This window comes from Hippocampus guttulatus, chromosome 15 (assembly GCF_054856545.1).
Source record: "Hippocampus guttulatus isolate MCC_2025c chromosome 15, RoL_Hgut_1.0, whole genome shotgun sequence".
NCBI classification, from domain to species: Eukaryota; Metazoa; Chordata; class Actinopteri; order Syngnathiformes; family Syngnathidae; genus Hippocampus; species Hippocampus guttulatus.
The window spans coordinates 13483042-13509936 of NC_141275.1; the positions used below are offsets into that span (position 1 = coordinate 13483042).

The 26895-nt window shown below is 47.7% G+C and overlaps 2 protein-coding genes across 7 annotated transcripts; both read left to right on the forward strand.

Moving 5' to 3' along the window:
• The first annotated feature begins 608 nt into the window (after nt 1-608).
• Nucleotides 609-8328, forward strand: LOC147193997 (tubulin-specific chaperone cofactor E-like protein). 5 transcript variants are annotated; one of them, XM_086131720.1, is made up of 10 exons: nt 609-685; nt 2068-2120; nt 2792-2940; nt 3009-3148; nt 3388-3569; nt 3652-3908; nt 3998-4124; nt 4773-4889; nt 6416-6762; nt 7412-8328. In XM_086131720.1, the coding sequence occupies exons 3-9, from the start codon at nt 2802-2804 to the stop codon at nt 6759-6761; spliced, it is 1308 nt and encodes a 435-aa protein (XP_085987846.1). In that variant the 5' UTR covers nt 609-685; nt 2068-2120; nt 2792-2801; the 3' UTR covers nt 6762; nt 7412-8328. The 5 variants fall into 5 exon arrangements, with proteins under 5 accessions (XP_085987846.1, XP_085987844.1, XP_085987845.1 ...); XM_086131718.1 differs by having other exon boundaries at nt 6416-6728; nt 7232-8328; XM_086131719.1 differs by having other exon boundaries at nt 6416-6728.
• A 275-nt stretch (nt 8329-8603) lies between these two features.
• On the forward strand, nt 8604-26220 carry tecta (tectorin alpha). Of its 2 annotated transcripts, XM_086131157.1 has the most exons (24): nt 8604-10870; nt 12832-12896; nt 12984-13123; nt 13224-13511; nt 14010-14147; nt 14331-14496; nt 14648-15060; nt 15368-15938; nt 16114-16724; nt 17424-17994; nt 18475-19103; nt 19271-19907; nt 20037-20236; nt 20533-20913; nt 20984-21270; nt 21421-21701; nt 21790-21900; nt 22179-22384; nt 22554-22717; nt 22791-23039; nt 23284-23446; nt 23530-23614; nt 23690-23809; nt 24591-26220. In XM_086131157.1, the coding sequence occupies exons 1-24, from the start codon at nt 10839-10841 to the stop codon at nt 24671-24673; spliced, it is 6591 nt and encodes a 2196-aa protein (XP_085987283.1). In that variant the 5' UTR covers nt 8604-10838; the 3' UTR covers nt 24674-26220. The 2 variants fall into 2 exon arrangements, 1 of the variants encoding a protein (XP_085987283.1); XR_015103077.1 differs by lacking the exons at nt 22554-22717; nt 22791-23039; nt 23284-23446; ... (1 more) ...; nt 23690-23809; nt 24591-26220 and having other exon boundaries at nt 21793-21900; nt 22179-22220.
• The last annotated feature ends 675 nt before the right edge of the window (nt 26221-26895 follow it).

A 26895-nucleotide genomic window follows, 5' to 3' on the forward strand; every position in this document is an offset into this window, starting at 1 on the left:
GAAGTTGTGCAAGAGCCATGCGAGATTAAAACTGTTTAAATTTCGTCATTTCCGTCAGACAAAGTAGGCGCGGTTTACCCTGACGCGCCGCCTATAAATAAATAAAAACTCTATTTGCATTTCATGAAAACAATGTTTTCAAATTATTATTATCGGCAGTGTTTGCAAAGTACAATTTTTTTGTTTTATTTCGATTTTACGCGAGAAGGTGATTCGCCATTAAATGACATAATTTTCAACGTAGGTTTACAGTGAAACTCAGCCAATAAAAATAAAACACCGTCTTCGATTATTTAAAATTGTTTTTTTTATTTCATATATGTATCTATATAATCGCCTGTAAACATCATACTTTTTGTTTTGTTTCGAAATTACGCGAAGTTTGAAGCCGATCAAACGTCGACATATCTGGTGAGCGCGTCTTTAGGATGAGACGCAATCAGTGAAAATAACAACGTATTGAATGTTTTCATATTCAAGTGTATATATTCTCATATATTCTCATTTAAGCTTCTAAACTTCCCTTTCAATGCGATAACTACGTTTTTTCCCAAAATTGCGCGAGGAGGAGCCCCTTCAAATTGAAAGCCATTTAAACTACGTCACTTCCGGCATCTACTGACAGTCCACCAGCGAAAAGAAAACACAAACATAACATAGCGAGTGGCTTCCGGATAGGTTCACGGTGAGTGCAGTAATAATGTCCAGTAAAAATAATCATGTCGCTTTCATAGTACGAGGCTAAGAAATTGACCTCGTTGAGTCGGACGCTGAGGATGAAGTTATTTCACTACATGTCACTACGGGATGTTATTTTCAAGCGCTGCACTTGTAACACAGCTCTAGACATTTTCTTTCCGTCGTTTGACTGCCTGAGAAATTACATGAGCCACGAGTACTATCTCTTTGCTATGTTTATCAACACAGCACAGACCTTGGGGTTGGATTATCACCCCTTCAAATTGGAGTTCGTCCGAACCCCGTTCAGAATTTATCATTTTCAACGTGACCTTGATCTTTCTCGAGTGTATTCGACGACGGGAGCAAGAATTTCGGCTTTTTTCTCAAACGCCATAACTCGTTCTACATTTCGGCATAAACAGCGACTTTGAAAAGACATGTAATTGTAAAATAATTGTCTTTGTTGTTAAAAACACAGGCGGTCCTCGGTTTACGACAGCGTCGACGTACCCCAGGTGTGTACGTGTGTCGAGCCTGCGTTCGTCGTTCATTAACCTACAACATCCCAGTGATACGTCATAATTAAAATGATTATTTGTATTAATGGGGAATATTTAAAATTAATATTTGTCTGAAAAGCTCTTCTGGATAACAAACGAAACAATAAAGGGGGGGGGGGACCACAGACGTAACTGAAGCATACCTTATCTGCCGTGACATGTTCTAATGTGGCGCTTCCTTAGCTTTGAAATGTCAGATTCCCACTCATTACTTGGGTAAAAAAACAATTCTCGGCCGCAGTAATAAAACAAAGGAATACTGTAACAGTAACGGTGGTAACTGAGCGTGCCTTCTTGTGCCGTCTGTCAATATATTCTTAGGCTGCTGTGCAAACTAGTTTGAATTCCTTTTTTTAACTCCAAGATGGCATAATTACCGTAAATATTTGTATGAAAAAACATTCTCAAGTATGCAAATAAAATGAAAAACGGGAGTAGGTGAGTGCGTCTTGTGCTGCGCAGCGATTACACTGTCGTCCATCATAAACCGAACTGTCGTCCAGTATACACACAAGGGTCGCGGGGCATGTCTTCGGGCTGCAGGCGGGGTACACCCTGAACCGGTTGCAAGCCAATCGCCGGACACCAATGTAAACACTTACACTTAAGCACTCCCGTCACTGAGCGTGCCTTCTTATGCCATGTAAAGATGTCTTCTAAAGCAAGTGGTTTCAGTGCAAGGTCGCCGTCTTGTGGCCTTTAGATGCAATTACAACCCCCCGAGTCATATTATAGTTGAACTTGAAGATCATCTCTTGTACGTATTTTCCCATTCTCAGCTCTCATTCTCTGCTGTTTTTCTTCATTTTTGCGTGTCTCTTCTCAGCAGGGGCATGTGATCGGACGCGCTGTTGAAAAGCGGCTCTGCCCACATCAAAGGTAATGTTTGGTGGATCTGTGAGAAACTCTTCCAACAGGAACATCAAACTAGAACTATTCTGGCGAGAGGAGATAATTTGTCTGAAACCGATAGTCCTGATCAGGGTGGATTAGAGAGAGGGACTGTCCACATCCGGACAGACACAAAGAATTAGTTTGAGTGATGTCATCGCACTGTCACTGATTGTCTGATGATTAATGCCAAAATTAAAACAAACTACATCACAAACAAAGATTGTGGAGTTGTTATGCAGTAGTCCTGAAACTCCTGGAAAAGTGCGTAAAATGTCTTTGCCTACTTGGAGGCTGCAAATGGACAAGTGGGCCGTGGAGGGTCATCTGGCGGAATCAGCGCAGCCCGCTCGTGTCGCTTCATGTTACGGTTTGCTTGTCACTTACGCCATTACGCCTATGAGCTATTTTTAGAGCCCACGTGAGCTCGCTTCTGCTTGCTACAAGGTGGCCCTCGCAAAGCCCCCTCAAGTAATATGAGCTACATCACCGATCGAATGGATGTTCAAAGGAAATTTTCCCCAGAGGAAATAAATGGAAATCAAAATCATCACTTTTGTTCCTCAGCTGTCATGCAATTGTAAAAAAAGAAGTTGAACCATTAACAACGCTCTTAAATGAGGTATCATGGATAATGAGAGTCACCCTTTTTTTTTTAGGGCAAAGACAATGGATCAGTCCTACGATGAAGAGGAGGCTCGCACCTTTGTGCAGGTCATCAGCGACAAGTACAACACGGAGAACTTCCCGTACGGCCAAGGCGTGGGCGTCGTGGTGTTGCCCTCGCCTCCTGGGTCGCCCACCAAAGGTCAGCGGCGCTTGCCGATATGATTCGCCGGTTGTATTTACCCTATTGCCGGCATTCCTTGTCCGCAGGTCGCCTGTTCTTACCCAGCGTGCTAGTTTTGAACGAATGCGGCATCAAAAAGGCAGGCGACAAATCCGACATCGCCGCTTTCTGTGCCCATGTGGTCGAGCTGGACCTGTCCTATAATGAGATCCACGACTGGGCCGAGGTGGGCAAAGCTACTACTTCGCTTATTTTGAGCGACACTTCCTAATCTAGTTTTTCTTCCACACACGTAAAATTTTAAATCACAACATGTGACATACAATACAATACATCCTGATTTATAATAGAACATAAATTTGAAAATCTATTTCTGTATTTAATCTCGCCAATTCAGTCTCACTTTAAGTGCCTTATTTTATTTTTTTAATATGCTTCTTTTTTATAACATGACGGGTTTGCCAGATCTGTGCCATCGTTTCCAACGTCCCTCGCCTAGACTTCCTCAACCTGAGCATGAACCCGCTGAGCGGCGCCACGCTGGAGCCGCGCATGGCCGAGGTGTTCGCCCGGGTGCGGCGGCTCGTCCTCATCAACACGCACGTCAGCTGGGAAACCGTGCACGCGCTCACGCAAAACACGCCCGAGTAAGGCCAACGACCGTGACCGCATCATAGATTCACCGAAAGCAATACCTGTTTGCCATTCGTGCTCCCGATTTGTCCTCAGGCTGGTGGAGCTCTTCCTTTGCCTGAACGACTACCACGTGGTGTCCCGGTCCCGCACGTCCTGCCCCTCCCTGCGGCTGCTGCAGATCACCGACAACCACTTGCGCGACTGGGCGGAAGTGCGCAAGTTCGGACAGATCTACCCCAGCCTCAGCGAACTGGTGCTGGCCAACAACAACGTGGAGTGCGTGGGCGACACCCGGGAAGCGCTGCTGCGCCTCTTCCCCAACTTGCGCTGCATCAACCTCAACAACTCGGGTCAGATTGCGATTTTTATGTGGGATTATTTTTCACGGTCCTCTTCCGATACAAGTCAGTCGAAATCACCGCGTTGTTCTGTCCCGCAGGATTGAGCAAGTGGGAGGACATCGAGAGGCTGAATTCCCTCCCCAAGCTCCAAGAACTGAAAGTGATGGGGATTCCGCTGTTGCAGCCATACAGCACACAAGAGCGCCGCAGCCTCCTTTTAGCACAGTAAGGCCGAAAACACGCGGTGCACCCCCGGGAACTCGTTCACTGTGTGTTCCAGCCTTTGGATTTATGCAGAGGTTCTGCGCTGAAGGAGACATACCCATTTTTTTTTTCCAATTTCAAGCACTTCTTCATGTGTGTGAATGACATGTCTGTTGCACGCATTTGTCAAATTACTCCAAGGATAATAAATTATTAGTTATTATTAGTAGTAGTCGTCGTATTTAGTAGCGTGTGCGCGTGCAAATTATGTGTGTACATTATGTCATGGCTTCGACTTCTAAATTTAAATAATTGCCATCATCTTTTCTCTCTCTGTGACACTCTTTGTAGTAGATTTGCTGTGTCAGAAGTCTGCGATTTCCACATTCCATTGGTACACGGTGATGTCATCCAAAAGAAAACTAAAAGCCTGCCATCTGCTGGCCATAGATGGGACTCTCGTTGATAATATTTCATGTCAATGTGGACTTCAAGGGAGATCAGATGATCTTGATGCCTCTTTCTAAAGTTGGGTTGTCTTTGGGGATACATTGAAAGTTTTGGTGGATTTCTAAGTTGTTTGTTCTTGAGTTTCTGTACGGGAAAGGGGCCGTTACGCGCAGTGTTGTAAACTGTCGTATCTTCATATTACTGCCTTCGCCCCCCCAGGTTGCCAAATGTCTTGGTTCTGAATGGGGGTGCGGTGTCCGAAAACGACAGGGAAGCTGCTGAGAGGGTCTTCATCCGGTACTACCAGGACTGTCCGGAGCAGGAGCGCCCGCACAGGTGTGGAAAGCACATCATAAGTGTTAGCGCTTCAGAGAAGGCAACGTAACAACCTCGGAAAGTTGAAACATAATGAGCAACCCATGCCCGATGTGCTCTGCGATTACATATGTGAAGTTTAAAAAAAAAAAACGCTAAAAAATAAGGTTAATTTAGTGAGCAAATGGGTAGTCCCTTACTAGGAGTGGGAACAGGAGGGTGGCTGGGACTAACCTTTGGTTTGGGGAGGGGACAATGCCTCCACTCTCTCTCTGCTCAATGACTTCTTTGTCCTGGGAATTCTCTTATTGGAAAACGGATATACACAAGTAGATTTTTTTTTTCTTCAGTATATGAATTTTAAATACACGCTACTTCTTTGTCAGTTTGAAAACCTCCATGGAGGTGATTTTTATTTTTTATTTTTTTGTCACAGTAGATCATGACAGTGGGATTTGCGGGCAGACGGTCTCGTGCCGTTGGATCAATTATGGAATTAAATCTGGAGCACAGTACCATCGCGAGGGACACAGCCAATGAATTAGACCACTTAGCAACCATGTTGCCCAGATAACGCAAAACATTTGCTTATTTCTCAGGAAACTGAAGTCAAATTTAACCACCACGCTGTCATCGCCGAATGCAAAGCAAGAGTCTCTCCAAAGTGTGTCGCGGTTTTGTTTTTAACTGAAAAACTTGCCAGAAATATTTCCATTAGGCTGTGGGTTCAGCCAAACACCCCCAAATTTGTTGATTATTGTTTTTTTGTTTTTTTAGAAGTTGACTTTATCTGTCCATCGGGGGTTCAGCAGTGCTTGAATGTCTTGTGTGACATTGCAAGGCATTGAGAAACAGGCGTAGCTTGAAAAGAGCCCGGCGAGCCGTACAGGAAGGATTAGTTGCAAGAGGAGTGACCAGACTGAAAGTGAAATGCGAGTCTCCACCGGAGTAAGTCGAGGGACTGAAAAGGGGACTGAAAGGAGACGGTACCTACCAGCAAAGACAGAATACTTTGGAGTGTTCCAGTGAGTGATAAGAAGGGGCCGCGAGGTTGACATTTTTAACCTTTCACACCAAACAAACAAGCTAATTGATCCATCGCAGGAAAAACCAATGGATTCTGTCTTCACCCTTCGAGGAGACAAAATCTGCAGTCAATTCACAAATCAAAATTGTTCCCACGTGTCTTAATGCTTGCGTCACTTGAGTCAAAAGGGATCAGGAATTAGTCTGATCTGGGTGGGTGCTGCTCTGATGGAGGCGCAGATGAATAGAAACAGTGTTGCGTGTAGAGAGTTAACCTTTCCCTAATTGACGTGAGGATTCATGAACCCTTTCAGGGACAGCGGTCACCGCAGTGGACAGCTTATCATGTTATCAGGTTACGGGTTATCATTATTGGTGCATGAAAGGGTTAATATGACGAACATGTTCACATAAATCAATTATCATGAATGTATAAAGCCGGCAGCCAACCAAACTAATTAGTCGCCAGGATGTTGCTTTTTTCTACTTGGAAAATGTCAAGCCATGTCTGATTTCCACAGGTATAACGAGCTGGTATCCAAGTACGGCCAACTGGCGCCGTTGGCCGACGTGGACCTGAGCCCCCGCTGCACAATGGTGGACGTGCGCTGGGGCGACAGGGTGGAGGCGGTCAGCCTCCGCCTGGAGCAGACGGTGGGCGAACTCAAGAAGCAGCTGAGGGCGCTGCTTCAGCTGCCCAGCAACGGGGTCCGGCTCTTCTACATCAACCGGGAAATGTCTGCGGTCTTCGGACCGGAGGAATTGAAGTGCGGCTTCCGGGCCCTCCACTCGTACAGCATTCGTGATGGAGACGAGATCCTCATAGTCCCCAAGGTGAAAAGCCGCTGTAGCTCCTCACATCTTTGAGGTAGGACTCTTGGGTATTTTGTTTTTGGGGTTTTTTTTTTTTTTTGGGTGGGGGTTCACAGAACTCGCTGAACACTTAACTGGATTAGCTTTGACTTGAATTTGTCATTTTATGCAACAAAATGTTAGGGCTGGGTTGCACCGTGTTTACCAAAAACAGAGTTTTGGTTGCTTTGCCTCAATGAAGCGGTTTCGATCATCGAGACTTGCGCACTAACCGGGATAAAAGATGGAGGCAGGCAGGGCTACCAGAAAGTTGCTTGTAATTTTGGCTCAGATGGCTGTTCTACTTGTTTACTGCAAACGTGTTTTTTGCTCAGGTGCGTACAATTTCGATATGTCATTCTTAAAAGCTACTGATTGCAAAAGAGTCCGCCTTGTTTATGCTGAAGTGACGGCAGCCACTTGATCAAACAATTACGACAAAAAAAAATTTGGGCCCTCGATTGAGCATCCTTGCCTTCCTGCAGAGTCCCAGACTTGATGGTAACCAAACACCCGTCGTAGTGTCAGGTCACTTCCTCTGTATCTACCGGGCTGGCTCGCCAGCGGGTTGGCGGGAGGGGCGTCGACCACCCGTCCGACTGAATGCCACCGTTCTTCCATCACCCCGAACAAACCTGACACCTCCACTGTCCGCTCTTTCACAGGATGCGGGGTCCCGACCTCTCCCACTGGCTCACGTTGGCCTTCCAAATCAAAAGACAGAAAATGAATCCCCACCAACGTGCGGGAAATTCAATTCTTAACTCATTCAGTCCCAGCCAATTCTGGACCAAGTCTGAAAAGACGTTTAAAAACGTCTTTGGGAGTGAATGAGTTAAGACCAGAAACTTTCTGGCAAACTTTGCGTTCTATTTCAGCGAGGAGCTTCTTGGTATTTTGGTGTATTTGTACGGACAACACACTCATTTCACACACAAAGTTCACGTTACCTCGACTTTTGAAGATGTTCCGAGGTGGCAGTAAACTGAAAATTTCGGTGAGGTTTGGTGGACATTATTGGCTGGCATTTGATGAACACTACTGTGGGATGAAACGTGAATTGTTTGCCATACGGTGTTGTTGTTTTTTTTATATGCTGAGAATTGCTTTTAATTGTTTATAAAATGTGTCGCTCAACACTGTGCACATGAGAATTTATTACAACTTTGTACAAATCTTAATTTGTACTCATGCTTGAATTATCGCCCAGAAACATACAGACACACGCACGCACACACACGTGCATTTGAAATATATTTGCCACATTGGGCCTTTTCACTGAATTACTTTCCGATCCGTTCTGAAATGTTAACAAAAAGAAATTTTTACTACGGTAAATTTTCACAAGAACAAGTTACACCCTCACTTAAGCAAGATTTCAAATATCGTAAGCCGCCGATGTCTAATGGTTTCACGTGTGCTATGCCGTTGTATTAATTTATATTTTTGGGATCTTGTTGTCAGTGGTGACTTCATTTTTGTGTGTTCCATTTCTCAATCATGAACATGATGCCATTTTCACAGCTCGATGTATAATTTAGCTTTGGCTTCTCTTGAAGAAATAAATTCTGAACCGATCCTAGACCTGTGGTTTTTTTGTTTTGTTGTTGTTTTTTTCTCATCTTTGGGACAAACTGATGTAGAGTCCTGGAGATATTTCAGGTGCTCGCCCCATTAAGAAATCGCTCAGGTTTTTGGATTTTGGCCATTTTTATTTTCTTCGAATCTGGTCGAAGACTTGTGGCAAATATGTTGGCTGCTAAGGTGCTCTATGAAGTGGGAGGGAATGCGGTGGTGTGGGGAGAGATTCAACTGAGCATATTGTGCGCTTCAAAGAAAGGAAACATGGGGGGTGGGGGGGGCAGGAAGGTTTGAGTTTCTGGAAGAAAACTCAGTGCATCTTGAATGAGAGCGCTAAAAGGCCAAGGCTAAGGGGAACGACCGGGGATCAGGGTGGCCCCATTCCTCAATCCGTGGATTGGGTGACACCAGAGGGGGGGTAATCCAGTCCTGGACCTGCTTTGTGAAGGTCAGGCTTGATGGGTTCCCCAGAAGATGTGATGCTGCGTATACCTTGACCGGGACTGCATCGGGTAACCAGTTGAAAGCAAGCCCTCGACCCTCTGTTGGTTGTCAACTATAAATAGAAACTGTTTCGACTTCAGCTGGAAACCTGGTGGTATCTTTCCATCTGTCCCAAGTTGTTGTTGAATTTGCTCAATTTGACTTTAAGTGGTTGCACTTAATTAAATAGCTTATAACATATTTTTTAAGTGGATGTATAGTGTACTGATAATTTTTCATTCTTTTCTTTAGTGTCGTGCCGGCGTGGCTCTCCTCACAGTTTGAATTTGACTTGCAAGAAGAAGTGGCAATAAAACAGGCCAAAATCCACATTTCAGGAGTTGAGGCATAGCAAGAGTGCTGAAGTGTGTGTGTGTGTGTGAGTGTTAAGTAAAGATAATGTTCAATGTTTCTGCAAGTGGCAGGTCAAATTTCTGCTGGCGAAGCATTCCAGAGTATTCGAGCCAATATAGACAATGCTGTCCAACCTCCCGATTTCTTTTTATCTCTCCACATCACCAGAAGACCAGCATGTTGTGAGGCAAAGGCTGGGGAAGGAATTTAAGGGAAAGCTGACGCAAAATTTGAGACCAAACATGGCAACCAGCATGGAGTAAAACCAGACAAAGTGGAAAAGTGACCAAAGATGGCCGTCCACCTCCGTTACGGCTCTGATCCTACCGCCAAAGTCTTGAAATTGCCAGTTCTGCGTCAGTGCCCCCCCCCCCAAAACAAACAGCACTTTCTCCCTGCCTGTTTTTTTTTAAACCAATTGTTGCATCAATGAATAGTAACTTCACCGTGAGGTCCTATCACGACACTTGCATCTTTTCTACTGTATTCACACGCACACACACAACGCCTTTCCGAAAACACCAATCCAAGTCAGGAACCTCTCCTCGGACACCCGGTCATCGGTAACTCTTGATATCCTCTGCCTTTGTGTGCTTCCGCCTTTCACCGATGAGTATGCGTCCATTTATGCCCCGTCTTGAGTGGGGTTCATAAAAGAAGCCTCAGCTAAGGGAGCATCGGTGTGTCTTAATGGTAGCGCAGGTCCTGGCCTCACTCCTGGAGGCTTTCACACGTCTTGCTCCCCGCCCAATCCTGCTCTCCAGTTACTCCCCACTGTCCTCCCGCAACAAAGCCCCGACTCAGCACCCTGCGAACCCCCTTTCCCACACCCCATCAACGCATACCCACCTGAGATTTCATCCACTTGCTATCGGGCGAGCATCTCCGGAGACGGCCTGTCTTGCGGATTCTCGCGCATGACGCTTTTCCTAATTAAAAAGGAAGCGAGATGTAGTACCCTGAGTGACTCGTGTGAATTCCGTAACTTGAGCTTGATTGATTGACGGTTTCTTCGTACGGTGCTACCGTTTAAAAAAAGAAACAAAGTAAAAAGTCCAAATTCAAGCGATCTTCCGTTAGCGGCTGAGATAAAAAGAACATCTTCATCATAATTGATTTCAGCGATGTTTGCAGAAATGTCCAGTGAAAAGTATTTCTCGAAGGCTTTTTGATACTAATGCGGAAAAAAAAAAACTGCAACGAGTCAGTTTTACGCTCACTAAATTTTCCCCACTAAATCACCCAAAACAAACGGTTTTCCTAAAACACGTCCCCGAATAATTCTCTTTTCAGACCAAAAAATAAATAAAAATTAAAACTGCAATCATGGTTTTCTCTAAACTGGACTTTTCCGTTCTTAAACGTTAACATCTCTCCATCATTATTCGACATCTCCACCTCCCTCCACTCCTTCACTTCCTGACATTCCTGCCCCGTCCGTCCCTCCCCTCGCCCACCCGAGCCCACATCTCCTCCCCTCTGATCCCCACTTAAATTGAAGTCGGTCCTGCGAAAGTCGCCTCTTGCGCACTTTCGACATATGACCAACCGCTTTCAGAGGATTCGTGTTTGATTTGCGGAAGCTGGAAATCGGACGCCGTCCACCTGTTTGACCCGCGGATGCTCGTCCGCTGGATGGGACTGCGCCGCGTGGAGGTTGCCAGGTTGGATTAGATGAGTGCTCCGCGTCCATCTCGTCAAGGCAGGTGAGTGCCCTTCACGCGACGACAACGTTAAAATCTGCAAAACTTCAGATTGCATATTCGTTCATTCATTTAATCCCTTATCACATTCATTCGCAATTATTAACCGTAGCCCAGCAACGCAAAAAATAGTCACATAAATAGGGACAGTATACTGTACATGTTAAGTGTATTTTAGACGAGTACTCCGTATCATTTGTACACATTTTTTGAAGTGAAAAATGAATATAGTATGAATAAAATTCAACAACTGAAATTAAGTTACTAAAGTAAAAAATAAAAAATAAACAAATAGAGCAAAAAGGGAGAAAAAATGTTATAATAAATAATAGGTTTACTGATATGCCAGCATTATTACTGTTTTGCTGATGAAATACAAATTCCAGAAGATCACTGTATATTGTTTTTCATAATTGACCTTCAATTGTCAATCGAACAATGATAATAATAATAATAATAATAATAGATTTTATTTATAAGCGCCTTTCAAGACACCCAAGGACACTTTACAATAACAAAAAACACAAAACAATACGGGTTGAGCAGCGGCAGCCAAAACGCGCCAGCGTTCACTCAACCCGAAAGTCAGAAAGAAACAAGGGAGGGAGAGGGGGAGAAAAAAAAAACCACGCTCGAACTACCCTCATTTGAGGATAATTTGAGTGAGGCAAAAAACTCCTGCACAAGCATATGACAGTTACAACAGGTCACAAGTAATAACATTATTGTACTGTTAAAGATACCTGGCAAAAATATCGAGATGACATTTTGCCCATATCACACAATCACGCCTTTCAAGCTCATATGGAAACAGTTTCGAAATATTAACTTCTTGAATGCACAATTGTTGGAACATCTAACATGATGGTTGTACAACTGTGTCGGAGTACCTAATGAATTGTTCAATGTATGTTTCACCTTTTCATAGAAGATACAGATGACAGAGATGAAACATTTTTTGTAGTTGGACAGGTTTGCATACATTGCAACAGGGAATTTTGCCCACTCCCCACCTCATTCCAAATATTCTCCAGATCTTTCATGCTTCGGGGTTGTCCTTGGGCAAGGCAGTGTTTCACCCCCATGATTGTCATGCAGGGACACCCAAATGCAACCCATCTCCAATGAGCTCAGCCCCCCAAAGCATGACGTTTACATCCCCATGCTTCAAAGTTTACATTATATTTCAGGCATTGCACTCTTAGTCTGATAAGCACTGAGAGTGGAATTGATTTAAAAAAAAAAAAAGTTGACCTCATCTGACCTCCAGGCCTTTTCACATGCCACCTCTGAATCATCCAAATACTCATCGGTAAGCCTCAGTTTGGGCTGCACACTTGCACAAAAGTCAAATATAGTGGGAAAATGTCAGAGTGTATCTGCGCCGATGGGAGGCGGAGTTTGCCAAGCTGCTGCCACACTGCTATGACCTTGGCAAGCCAAACACATCCCTCCAAGCTATTAGCCCCCCCCCCCCCCTCCCCTCACACCGCAGCCCCCTCAATGGTAATACGCTGTAAGGCGGCCTTGTGGCAGTCGAGTTGGCGAACAAGCCTGTAATCCACCGGTGCCTCCTCGCATGGGGACCGTAAGGCTAATGTGATCCTGACACATTGTCCCGGCACGCATAATGGCTTCTTTTCAGGTGCTCCTCGGGGGAGACCTGGGAGCCTGCGCTTTAAGAAGTAGTAGCCAGGACATGATCTCAAATGGCCAAAACATGGTTTATGATGATAAAGAATGCGACTTGTGTTCGCTCCATAATATTGCGTGTGAGCACTAATGGTCCCGGTGGTCAGGCCACAATGTGGTGCGACTTGCCTGGTGCCAGAGGTCAACACCGAAGACGGTCTATGATGGGACGAGGGTGGGGTCCAAGAAGATCTCTTTGGTTCCATCAAGGCAGTGCTTCTGTCCAATGTCTCTGATTCTGGATTCCATCTTCATTCTTCATGTTTTTGTAGGATGGTGACACCAGACATTGCGGTCCTTCTGCTCTTGATCGTCAGCGTCGCCGCCTGCACGAGAAGTACGAGATCTCACACCACGACGTCCCGCACATCGGCACACTCTCTTGAGATCCATCCATCACTTTTTGTTTTGTGCTGCGTTTTAGTTGCTACTCGGAATGTCTTGTATCCGTTTGGACCCGCCCACATGGATCTGGAGACCCCCAAGATGGATGACGGGAGCTCCCCTGAGATTCCTCTGCTTGTGCCCTTCATTTTCTTCAGGACCGCCTACCGCACCATCTACGTAAGACACGACCGCGGACCGTTTCCCGTTTGATATAAAGCTGGTTGAAGGAAGTTGATTTTAACCTTAAAAAAAAATGACACGCAAATTGTCTACTCAGGTCAACAACAATGGCGTGATATCATTCAGCGAGCATGTGAGCCAGTTCACGCCAGAGGCGTTCCCCCTGAGCGACAGCCGGTCCTTCATCGCCCCCCTCTGGGCGGATGTGCACAACGGAATCCGTGGAGACATCTACTACAGGGAAACCACCCTGCCGCAGATACTGGAGAGGGCAACGCATGACGTCCGCCGGCATTTCAAGAACATCCCCGACTTCACGGCCACCTGGGCCTTCGTCGCCACGTGGCATCAGGTCACCTTCTACGGCGGGAGCCAGACCACCCCGGTAATGGCCAAAAACCGACATTGTACAATTGTTTTTGTGGAACGTTATGCTTGAATGCTGCCATCAGCTTCATTTTGACGACAGGAACTTCAGCCTAGAACTAGGAATGTTTGTATGACCGTTAGAAGTTGGTCCAAATTTAGATCCGAGTTCTTTATCCGGGAAGGGACGGTTACTTATCAGGGAAGACCCTACTGGAAGGGGTAATGCGTGAGGTACAATTGTAAGAACTTGACTCTGAAACCAGAAACCTTTCGAGGACTGCAGAAACTGATGTCAAAGTGATGTTCTAGACTGATTTACCGATATCAAAAGAAGACCTAACTGAGGTGTAGTACTCTCAAAGGTCCAGGAAGTTTCGGGGTAAACTGCTGATCGGATTGCTAATTGTATCATTTCTAGACACGTATGCCATTTTGTTGGTTTTCGTTGATGCACGTGGCTTGGTCTGTTTCTCTCTTTTGTAAAACTGTTTCACTCCTCTTGTTTGATTAAAAGGTGAACACATTCCAAACTGTGCTAATCTCAGATGGTGCCGTGTCCTTCGCCTTGTTCATCTATGAGGAAATCACTTGGAGCACAGGCACGGCCAGTGGCGGAGATCCGCTAACCGGACTAGGTGGCACCACAGCTCAGGTACCGTACAGAGGGCCCTTGCTTTATGACAGTCCGGACATCGAGGTTCTGTCACCGTGATAGAGTTCTGTTCCTATCACAGTGACAGAACCTCGGTACTATCTGAACTTTGTCATCAACGGGGGATCCGCCGTACGCAACCCGATGACGAAGGCTGCCTCACAGTCGTCCGCCCCTTTCCAGTCAGGTTTTAATGGCGGGGAAGTTGGACACTTCTTGAACCTGCCGGTATCGCGGAGCAACGACGTGGTGAACATTGAACAGACGACCAATGTGAACATTCCCGGACGCTGGGTCTTCCGCGTCGACCCGGAGCTGATCGATCCCGCCAATGGCTGCAGTTACAATGGCAAGTTCGGCCTTCGTTGTTGCATGGAATTGTCTGCTACGTTAACAGACAGCGCGGCAAGACATACCAACAAAGACTGCGATGCTAACAGGCACATCGAGTGGTCTTGTTTGTTAAGTCTCTCCAAATCTACGTCCCGCAAATTCTCTAGGTCGTTTTTACAGACGAGGGGAGGTTTTCTGGCTGTCGGATCGCTGCTCGCGGCGATGCCGCTGCCTGGACGTGGACAACGAGGTGCTCTGCCAAGACGCTCAGTGTGGCCAACTGGAGACCTGCGAGCAGCAGGAAGGAGCTTTCTACTGCCAGCCCACCCGCACCAGTACCTGCGTGGTGTTCGGCGACCCGCACTACCACACCTTCGACGGTCTGCTCTACCACTTTCAAGGAACCTGTACCTACCTGCTGGCTCGGCCGTGCTGGGAAGCGGCGGGGCTGCCCTTCTTCAGCGTGCAGGCCAAAAACGAGGACCGTGGCGTGTCTGCCGTCTCCTGGCTGAGAGATGTAACCGTGGAGGTGTACGGTCACCGAGTCACGTTGCTGAAAGGAACTTTGGGAACTGTTGAGGTGAGCAAATGATAATCGAGTGGGAATTGTTTTAGTTTTTTTTCTCTATATGCCCTCCGATTTGGGGCAGTTGGATTATTGGTTCCAACTTCTGACAATGAATCGAAGGCAATCAGATTTCCTCTTGGGGTCAACAACCAAGCTTTCAAATTGCCTTTCAAATTTCTGCTGATTAGATGTTCCTCCAAAAATGAATCCAACTTGACTTCTCCTCCGAGTCAACAAGCAATTGGATGTCATTTGTTCTTCTCATGTTTGAGGCTGACCGTATCCCGTGACTGAGAATCTTCTGATCTGGTCTCTCTAGGTGGATGACTTGTTGAAGACTTTACCGGTTCAGCTTCAGCTCGGTGCCGTTAGAATCTACCAGTCCGGGTTGGCTGTCGCTTTAGAAACAGACTTTGGACTCTTGGTGACGTACGATGGGCAGCACTACGCCTCCATCTCCCTGCCGAGCTCTTACTTCAACAACACGTGTGGCCTCTGCGGGAACTACAACGACGACCCCGCCGATGATCCCGTCCTTCCCGACGGCACCCTTGCGGAAACCGTGGCCGAGCTGGGCGGCGGCTGGCGAGCCGAGGGCGCTGACTGGCATTGCACTGACGGTTGCGTGGACAACTGCAGCGTGTGCGACGCGCAAACGGAGGCCTTCTTCTTTGGCCCGGACTACTGCGGACTCATAAACAAAACGGACGGCCCGTTCAGGGACTGCAGAGCTGTGGTGGATCCCACCGCCTTCGTGTTCAGTTGTGTCTACGATATGTGTAGCAACAAGGACAACATCACGACACTCTGCCAGGCCATCCAGGCCTACGCTCTGGCCTGTCAGGCACTCGGCGTCACCGTCCGTCGCTGGAGGTCTCGCACTTTCTGTGGTGAGTTCCACATTGACATCCGTCCACGTTTCTTAGTCAATTCAAACCACTTTGACACATTTCAAAGATTTTGAACGCCACAACATTTGGGATTCAGTGATGACATGCAATCTCGACACAAGCTCCATTCTCCAGCTAATGTATTCTTTTGTTTCTGTGCCGTGTCGGATCTCAGCGCTGACATGCCCGCCGTTTAGCCACTACCAAGTGTGCACCAGCGCCTGTCCAGCCTCCTGCTCGGATGTCACCGCACCCTTGTACTGCGCCCACCCTTGCACCGAGGGCTGCCAGTGCAACCAAGACTACGTCCTCAGCGGCAGCCATTGCGTACAGCTGGACGACTGTGGCTGTGAGCACAACGGCCTCTATTACCCACTCAATGACACTTTTTGGGCCGGCCCAGACGGTCACGGAGGCGAATGTAGCCTCCGCTGCACCTGCGCGGCCGCGGGCCAAATCTCTTGCTTCAACGAGTCTTGCAAGGAGGGCGAGGTGTGCACGGCGGAGGTGGGCACGCTGGGTTGCTACCCTCGGCGGGAGGGGCTGTGTTCAATCGCTCAGAACGCTGTGACATCATCCTTTGACGGCGCCTTCCTGCTGTTCCCAGATGACAGCTCCTACTACCTGCTGAGGCTCTGTGGCGCTGTGCCAGCTAATGGCTCAATGGTGGAGGTGAAGATAGGCAGACGGCTGGTGAACAAAGGCCCTGCTTGGAAAAGACCTGTGGTAGTTACGGTTGCTAGCCTGGAGGTTCATCTGGGAGGGCTGGATTTAGAAACGGTCAAGGTGAGTTGCAGCGTTTCCCCGTGTATAGACGCGCGTTGGCCGTGGCAAATTTGCCTTTCAGCAGATTTTGCGGGGGAAGCTACAGTGCCAGTACAAAATTTGGAGGCACCCTTGAAATGTTTTTTTTTTCTTCATTTTTTTGAAAGTTTCCTGAATTGTAGATTATTGTATTCGATATTCAGTCATTAGGAAGAAATATTGATCGAATCGAATCGGTGAACAAAAAATTGTGAATCACAATGGAATGTTTTTTAATTTAGATTCTTTATGATTTGGAGGATGCTTAGTTTAGGCCCTACAATAGCTTTCAATTCCTAGCTGTGCATCATCAACAGCTTGAATTATAATTTAATAGACTTCTTGATGTTTATTTTGTTGGAAACGGAGTGAATTCGAAGCTGTTTCTGTGCTCAGGGCAGTCAAGAATAATATATTCTAAAAAAGTAGATTAGGTGCCATCCTATGGCATCTTGATTACAAAATGAACAATATTGAAGTGAGTTGAGGAGCTTCACTGCATTCATTTGCAATGTATGTTTTGATCATTTTAAGTGTGTTTCAATTTTGGTTTCTGCGGCAGTTCATTTTTAAGGGTTATTTGGCATTCTGCGGAAAATGTTCTTTCCTGGACCAAAAAGTTTGAGAACCCCTGCTCTCAACTGTACTTCTCTGCCTGATGATCTGATTTTGGTGTCCTAGGTCAACGGCGAACCAATCGCCCTCCCCTACGTCCATCCGACGCAAACTATAAAGGTCTACAGAGCATCAGGCAACGCCACAGTGGTGGAATCCCGCCCTCATCTTCGCCTTCACTACACACAAAGCGGATCCATCAACATCTCCCTCTCCATCGCATTTTACAACGTCACCTGCGGCCTGTGCGGAGTCTTCAACGGCGATCCTGCCGACGACTTCCGCCTCCCCAACGGACGCCTGGCCGAGTCAGCCTTGCAGTTCTCGGATGGCTGGCGTTCCATCGCTGATGACATCAGCTGCAACGGAGACTGCGACGACTTGTACCGTACGTGCACGGACCTGCGCCTCTACCAGAGTCCGAGGATGTGCGGCAACATCAACGACCCCGGGAACAGCTCTTTCGTGGCGTGTCACGGTGCCGTCAACCCGTCGCCGTTTTTCCGGAACTGCTTGTACAACATGTGCGTGAAGGACGGCAACCGCTCGGCGCTGTGCTCCTCGCTGCAAGCTTACGCCGCCGCCTGCCAGGATTCTCAGGTGGTCCTCACTTCTTGGAGGACGGCCACCGACTGCCGTAAGTAGAAAAGCTTCAGCTAAGCTAAGCTAAGCGTGAACGTTCTTGTTAATTCCCAAAGACGTTTTTAAACGTCTTTTCAGACTTGGTCTAGAATTGGCTGGTACTGAATGATAAGCACTCTTTGGAACGGGGTACCGAGACGAAAAGTGCTTTGAGTCTATGCCGCGACATCACAGTGATTTTGTGGTTAGAGCGTATGCGATCAAGATTTGGAAACAAATGAAAGAAAGGAGAATGTATGCATCTGTGGTGAATTGCGCGCCACAACATAATGTGCCTTTGAGCCTCTCTTAGGAAATGGCTTAAAATCCCATGGCACACTTGGTTTTTGGCAAACAGGGCTGCCCTGGCACAGCAAATCGAGTATAAATGTACCGCTTGTGAATCTGCGGTTTTCATGCCTAAAATTAGGAATGTGAAGGCTCATCTCTCAGCATTCTCATATGGCATGATTGGTTTCTTTCTACCACTTCCCAGCGCTTCCCTGCCCGGCCAACAGCCATTTCGACGAGTGCGCCAGCGCTTGCCCCCTAACGTGCGCCGGGCTGGACCAGCCGGAGGTGCCCTGCCCGTTGCCGTGCGGCGAGGGCTGCCGTTGCATGGACGGCTTCGCCCTGCGGGACGGCCTGTGCGTGTCACACAGCGACTGCGGCTGTGCCGGCCCCGGTCTCGACCGCCGGCTGCCCGCCAACCACACTTTCTGGACGGACCGGGACTGCCTGGAGCGCTGCTACTGCAATGGGTCGGACAACGACGTGTACTGCCTTGCGGCACCTTGCCTCCCCGAGGAGTACTGCCAGGAGGACAACGGATTGTACTACTGCAGGCCTCGCACCGAGGCCCTTTGCGTGGCGGGCGGTTACGGGCACTTCCTGCCATTCGGCGGCGTCCCGTTTGAGCTACAGAGCTCTTGTAGACTGAGCTTGGCCACCACGCGTTGCGGGGGCAGAGACGGCGCAAGCTTGAATGGAAGCTTGCCTCCGTTTAAATTATTAGCTCTTAATGAGGACAGGGAAACAGGCCAAGCGGTTTGGGTGAGAGGCTTCGTGCTGGAGGTCTTTGGCTTTGAGATCGAGGTGTCCCGAAGTTACAAGAACACCGCCATGGTGAGTCAATGGTGAAAGATCACGCGAAATTGAGTTTTATTTATATTGAACGGCAGAGGCTGGGGAGTGGAATCCTTAGTCGACTAGTCAATTATTAGTTGATTACTGCTCAAGCAATCGTCAATACTTTAAACCCAACAGTGACACTTTGTTCTTTGTTTATTCAGGTCAATGAGGAACGCCTGTCCCTTCCCGTGAGGCTCGGCCCGGGAAAGGTCACCATCTTTACTTTGGGCACGCTGCTCGTCCTGGAGACGGACTTTGGTCTCAAGGTGGCCTTCGACTGGAACACCCTGCTTGTGTTGACTTTACCCCGTCACCTCTACAACGCATCCTGCGGCCTCTGCGGGGGCTTTCCTTCAGCGCCGGCCGCCCACGGCGTCGACGATTGGGGCGCAACCTGGGCCGACAGGGACGCTTTCTGCCAGGTGGGCTGCGGCGACTCATGCCCAAGGTGCGGCCCCGCGGATAAAACCCCGCCGGACGACGGTGCGATTGCTTCGGCCGATGACGACGACGACGACGACCACACTACGGAACTCCGCCTCCGTCTGCGAGACGGTCTCTACGTCTTTGCGGAGCCTGAGGCGGCGAGGCTGTGCGCCCTGACGGCGGATCGACAGGGTGCGTTTGCACGTTGTCACGGCAAGGTGGCGCCGGAGTTCTTTTACCAAAGCTGCCTGCGGGACGTCTGCTTGGATGGGGGCGCTCAGGAAACCGTCTGCGGTTGGCTGCAGGCCTACGCCACCACCTGTCAAATGCAAGGGGTACCTACTACCGGCTGGAGGCGCGGTGCGCCATGTGGTGAGTACTACCAACAAAAATCCTCTTGCTTATATTCTCACCCGCAGGATAAATTGTGAAAAATATGACAAATATTTCACCTTTAAATCGGTGTGTACGTTACTAAATGTCCAACTCGCCTGATCCCAGTCCAGAGGTGTCCGCCGAACAGCCATTACTCCAGCTGCGTGCCGGTCTGCCCGCCCCAGTGCGCTCCCGCCCGCAGCCAGAGGGACTGCAGCCAGGATTGCGTTGAGGGCTGCCAATGTGACCAGGGCTTTGTTCTCAACGGCAAAAGTTGCATCCTGCCTCAAGACTGCGGCTGCTACACTGACGGGAAGTACTACGAGGTCAGTGTCGCACCCCGCCGTTGTACGATCGCATGTGTAGTTGACGTCCCAGCAGTCAGGAGTGAATTTGGATCGGCATTACCTTGAGTCTCAAGTTGATGGTGACAGGAACGGATGATTTAACCTGCTTGCGTTTAGCATAGAATAGCCACAAAAAGCAAAAGCCATCACTTGCTGACTTGTCGAAAACGTATCTCACGATACTTGCAGAGGAAAGTACAGAAACCAAACAGATTTTTTTTTTTCTGATTTGGAACAATATTTTTTAAAATATGTGTTTGTGTCTTCTTTTGTAGTCCAAACAGCTGTTCTGGAATGGCGATTGCTCCAAACGTTGCCAGTGCATCGGCCGCAACCTGGTCCAGTGCAACCCGCGGCGCTGCAAGGCGGACGAGGAGTGCGGCCTGCGCCACGGCGTACGCGGCTGCTTCGCGCGACGCTCCCAGCAGTGCGTGGCGTCGGGCGGGGGCGTGTTCAAGACCTTTGACGGCGCCTCGCTGCGCCTGCCCGCCTCTTGCTCCTTCGTGCTGTCCACCAACTGCCACAAGCTGCCCGACCTCTCGTTCCAGCTCATCGCCAACTTCGACAAGTGGAGCGTGCCCAACCTCACCACCATTTCCCACGTCTACCTCTACATCAACGAGGAGAAGATCCTCGTCTCGGGCAACATGGTCAAGGTGTGGGGTAGCCGAGCGCCGGGTTTCCTCATGCGGATGCACGACTTTACAATCATTGATCCCGGCGCAGGTGAACGGCACCCCGGTGTCGATGCCTTTCGTGACCGGTCTGATGACGCGGCTGTCGGCGTCGGAGGGCTTCATCGACATCGACTCGCCGCAGGACATCCGGGTGCGCTACAACCGCTTCAACACGCTGGGCGTCAGCATGGGGGCGCGGTTGCGGGACAAGCTGTGCGGCCTGTGCGGCAATTTCAACGGTGACCCCGCGGACGACTATATCACCTCCACGGGGAGGGCGGCCGGCAGCGCTCTGGAGCTCGCCCAGAGCTGGAAAACTAATGGCATTCAGGACAGGTGGGTGAGGAGGCGCACTCGCAGCATTGGTGGGAGCCACAGGTAGCAAAAGTACTCAACGCTGTGTCCCTGGATAGAAGTTCAGATACTCGTGGAAAGTAAAAATAGATTTGGTGATAAAAGATATGTCGTTGGATGGTCTTGGATCAGGTGCGACGAGACCCAGTACGTGGCCCTGGCCCAGTCGTGCGACAACGCGGCCGTGCTGGCGCTGCAGCGTGAGGACACGTGCCTGAAGCTGACCGAGCCCAAGGGGTTCTTCCAGCCGTGCCACGGCCTGCTGGACCCGCGGCCCTTCTACCGGTCCTGCTACCTGGACGGCTGCTACAACCGGCGCGGCGCCCAAGTGTGCGGCTCGCTGGCCGCTTACGCCGAGGCCTGCCGCTCCATGGGCGCCCTCACCACCGAGTGGATCGCTCAAGAGAATTGCTGTAAGTAGCCTCGCCTGCGCCTGTGTGTGTGTGCGTACGTTTGGATACGCGTGGCGGCTAACATTGCATGTTGGACCATGTTTTTTAGCAGAATGGATCTACGACCCCTGCGCAACAGAGACCTGCACAAACTTCACATGCGAGCTGGAGAATGGTGGCGACCTGTGCGGATGTCCTGAGTTGCCCCCCAGCCCCGAAGGTTGTCACCTCTTGTTAGAAATCAGCTAAGCTAGCATCCGGTTCGCCTGTCACCCTGAAGAGCGCAAGCAGAAAGAAAATGGATTCCGATTTTTTCTTCTTGATATACATACACAATTTTGATGGGATTTTGAAAAATATATATTTGTACGAACCCAGAATCCACGTTCGCTTTTAGTTGACCATTTAAAGAACTCTACCCGTGGGGCTTTTACCAAAGAGTCTCATGCAGCGCAGTGTCCCATAGCCTGATCGTTGTGCCTCGCACGTGTATGTCAGGCGACGACGACGACGTGATGGAGGCGGAGGTGACGTGCAAGCCCGCCGTGATGGAGGTGTCCATCTCCAAGTGCAAGCTCTTCCAGTTGGGCTTCCGGCGCGGCGACGTGCGCGTCAACGACCGACAATGCGCCGGCGTGGAGGGAGAGGACTACATCTCGTTCCGCATCAACAACACCAAAGGACACTGCGGCTCCATTGTGCACGTCAGTCAGCGTTCGCACCGATTCGGAGCAAATATTCTTGAATGACGAAAATGGGACAAGCCAACAGACCAGAGCAACAACATTGACTGCCGCCAGTTCGTTTGTCGCTCTGTTCTGTACGGCAACGCGTTGACAATTGTCATGAGTTGACTCGGATCTGTTTCGACAGTCGAACGGCACTCACATCACGTACAAAAACACCGTGTGGATCGAGAGCGTCAACAACACGGGCAACGTCATCACTCGGGACAAAACCGTCAATGTGGAGTTCTCCTGCGCCTACGAGCTGGACCTGAAAATCTCGCTGGAGACGGTCCTCAAACCCATCCTCAGGTTAGCCAGTTAGCTCGCAGTCACAGATGCCGTACGCGGACGGTTTGGATGACGTTCCCTCTCTACTCCGCAGCGTGATCAACCTCACCCTGGCCACCCAAGCAGGCAACTTCATCACCAAGATGGCGTTGTACAAGAGTGCCTCATACCGCCAGCCCTACAGGGAGGGCGAGGTGGTCCTCAGCACGAGGGACGTCCTCTACGTGGGCGTCTTCGTGGAGGGCGCGGACGAAAACCAGCTCATCCTGGTGGTCAGCACGTGCTGGGCCACGCCGTCGCGCAACAGCAGTGACCGACTCCGCTACGTCATCATCGAGCGAGGGTAGGAAGAATAAGTTTCGTCGGATTTAAAAGAATAGTCATAATAAATCATGATTCTACAAGAAAAAAACGATCAGGGCAAAATACAATCAACAACTGTCTTTTTCGCAACTAAGCGCCAGGGGTAGCAAAGCACCCCCAATTTTAATTTTAACCTGATGTCACTGTCATGATGAATTGTCATTTTTAAGTCTTAAAATGAAGCCATCGTCCGCTTGTTTGAACCTTTTTGCCTTCCTCCTCAGATGCCCCAACGCCAAGGACAACACCATCGGCATGGCGGAAAACGGCGTGTCGCTCGCCTGCCGCTTCCACGTCACCGTCTTCAAGTTCATCGGCGACTATGACCAGGTGCACCTGCACTGCGACGTTTCGCTGTGCGATGCTGAGAGGCACGCCTGCAAAGTGGTGAGGGGACCACCTTCGCCTTGACCCCCGAGCACTCGTACCGCCAGTTGTCTCATGTTTAAAAAGAACGTGTGGATGTGCAGAATTGTCCGCCCAAGAGGAGGATGTCGTCCAAGGATGGGTTACTAAAAGATCACATTCTCAGTGTCGGACCCATTCGAAGACAAGGTAAGCCACGTTATTTGTACATATTTTCGGTGCACTTTCTGCTTACAATGTGTCGTGTTGGCGAAATCGTCTCAGTGTCGGACTGGTGCGAGGAGGACAACGGCGGCTGTGAGCAGATGTGCACCAGTAAGGCGATTGGTCCCGTGTGCAGCTGCGTCACCGGGATGTTGCAAGCTAACGGGAAGACCTGTCGAAGTAAGTCAATTTCAGGGCCACCTTGACCTAAGTGCATAATTCCATCCGTGACCATGCTTGGAACTCAAATCATGTCAGTCAACTCAAATCAATTTTCACCATTGAAATGAATGGAAATGTCAGTAATTTGTTCCAGCCCCTCCTGAAAACACGAGCAAAAATGCTTGTATGTTTTTAATAAGAATAATAGCACACGTTTGTTTGTTTTTTAATCATTTATTCATTCATTTTCCATACGGCTTTCTGTTTCCTTAACGACAAAGGTAAATAATTCAACGGTTTGTGCATCATGATTTCATGCTTCAGTGTCCATTGACATTGTGCCGCTCCTTCTGGTGGGTGAGGCAGTATCATGGACTTTTCATTTTTCACGAACAAGAGTTTCACAACCACGCAGAGGATAAAGAATCTATGCCAGTGACTATTTTGTGTTGTCTGTCTAGATCCCCAAAGACTCTTAGGTCAGGTCTTCGCACTTGCTAACGTGCTAGTATGTTGAAGAGACAGCCGCCAAAGAGCTTATTTGTACATACAGAATGCTCGCCTGCGTTTTCTGTAGTCGTACTACTGTAAGATTTTCTGACTCTTGAACTAATGGGGACAGGATGTTGTGAAACTCGCTTGTCAGATTTTGCTCACAACTCAGCAAAAAATACACCAAGCGATGGTTCTTAACTTGTAAGTTGGGGCAGTCTTATGACTGCACAAACAAAAAAGTATGAATGAAAGAAAAACTGCAGCATCATTTCTTCATGTTTTGTTGTTTTTTTTGGTGTTTTAGCTCTGAGTTCCAGCTGCACACTCGCACCCGCTCCACCTCTGCTGAGTGCCGTCGTTTCCGCGTACCTACTTCTCTTTCGCTGACGGACAATCGTGCACAGAAGAGACTTGAACATGCAAAAGGCCGTCGGTTCGATTCGTCACTTCCACCTTATTCTGTCCTTCGCTCTTTCTAAGGGTCGTCGCACTTGATGTCCCAAGGTGTGTTTTCTGTCATCATCACTAGGTGGTGGTGAAGAACGAACATTTTAGTCTTCAAATGTCCTTCCAACACGGGCGGGGGTAACCTCTGGTGGCAAGGTACGCTTTGCAAGTTCTCATTTTCAGGGAAAAGCCTTCAGAGTTAACATCTAGACATGTTCAATGTTACGCAGAAAATATATGAAAAAAATAAGAGAAAAAATATGAAAATGTTTCAGCAATTGACAAAGGTAACAAAATGTTTTTTTCCCCCCTAAGAATTACGTTCTAATCGTAAAAAATTATCATAATAATATTTCGAACAGGAAGACATATTGTCAATTTATGAATGGGGAAAAGCCGTCGTTATACGACAAAGAATTACATTTCTGTGACCAAAAAGTCGTAATATTCCAAGCTCGCATTCAGCCCCCGATTGCAAAAAGGTTCCCCAGCCCCGATTTGTCGAGGGATTGTACAGACGTCAATCGAGTAACGCGGCGCTGTACCTCAGGAAATTCCCTCATGCGTGACTTTGGCCGTGTTGTCTAAACACGACACGTGACGACGTCTGGTCTGCTTTTTTCTTTTTTTTTCATTTGTTCTTTTCAGCGACCGGGACGAGGTGGTGTGTTTTCATTTTGAAAGGTGACATGCTTTTACTGAGAAATGATGACCACCTCAATGTGATCTTAAAATCGTGATTGGTCCGTTGATTCCAAACTGTTTTAAGGACCCACGAAGTCCTAGACGTAAGTGTAGAATACAAATTCATTGTTTTAACATTTTTTTTCATCATAACTGTACAACTTTATTCTAACATCGAAAAAAAATTCTCAAAATGTTGACACGTGACTATTGCTGCTCGATTCGCGAAATTTTTATTCTTGCAATATTCCGACTCTTCTCATGACATTGTGACTTTGTTTCTCAAAATTGTGCACGTTATTTTAAGATGTTTTGACTATTCTCATGACAACTTTTCACGCAAAAAGTCTTTCTCAAGCTTTTATTCATTTTAACAATAACAACGTGATAGTACGATTTTAATTTGACATTTTGACGTTGTTCCCCAAAATCTTTAGCTTTTTTTGGTCTCGTTACCGCCCACGATATTTCGTGACGGTTGATTGTATATTTGGGATGTGGGGGTTAAAAATTTAACATTGAAGGGTCGTTTCAATTCTCTTAGTATTTTTCATCAAATTTTTAGTAAAATGTTTGCCCTTAGAATATTCCGACTTTAATCTCATAGCAACGCTAATGATTTTGTTATCTAATATATATTGATTTTTTTGGTAATATTCCGACTTTTTGTGTGTTCTCATGATGACGTGTTTTTTTCTTTCTAATAAATCTCTCACTTGTTCTGTACATTTGTGACGAAGCAATGAAAGAAATGTTTTATGTGACTTTTGAATAAAAAGTTCTCGTCGTCCGTGCGACCGACATTGTTGCCTTGTTGGTCATGCCCCACCAAACTCATCCGGCATTGAATATGTAGACAAGCCCTGAAGTGAAATGTCTTTCCCCAATTCTTTTGTCTGGATATAAACGGTAAGAAAACAAACATACCCATTGAGTCGCGTCATCATCTCACCAAAGCCTCTTACATAAGTCGAGAGGATTTCCACTTACCCAGTTGGCTGGGTAAGTGGAACAAGCCGCCACATGCTGTGATTCTTAATTTTTTTAAGGGTTACTTGGTTCCCAGAAATCCCGAATCTTGAAAGTTTTTTTTGAAACATCGAAAAAAGTTTTGGACATGTCAAAATGAAACCCCAGAAAAATGTCATATTTTGCCATTTATTTCCAGATCTTCTAATATTTACAGTGCACCTCGCAAAGTATCGTAACGTTATTTTGTTCTTCAAAATTACTTTTTTTTTGTCATTAGACTCCGATTACTTCAACTCAATACTGCAATTTTTTTCCTATAACGTTACAATTTTTTTCCCCGCTCGAAATGATGTGATTTTCTCGTTGTTCTGATTCTGATAAAACCTTTTTCTGACAAATTTTTGACTTTCTTCTCCTAACGTCGCATTTTCTTCCCCCTTGTAAAGTTACTTTTTTTTTTTGGAAATCTATCTCCACTTATTCACGAATTCTTTTGGGTTCATTTT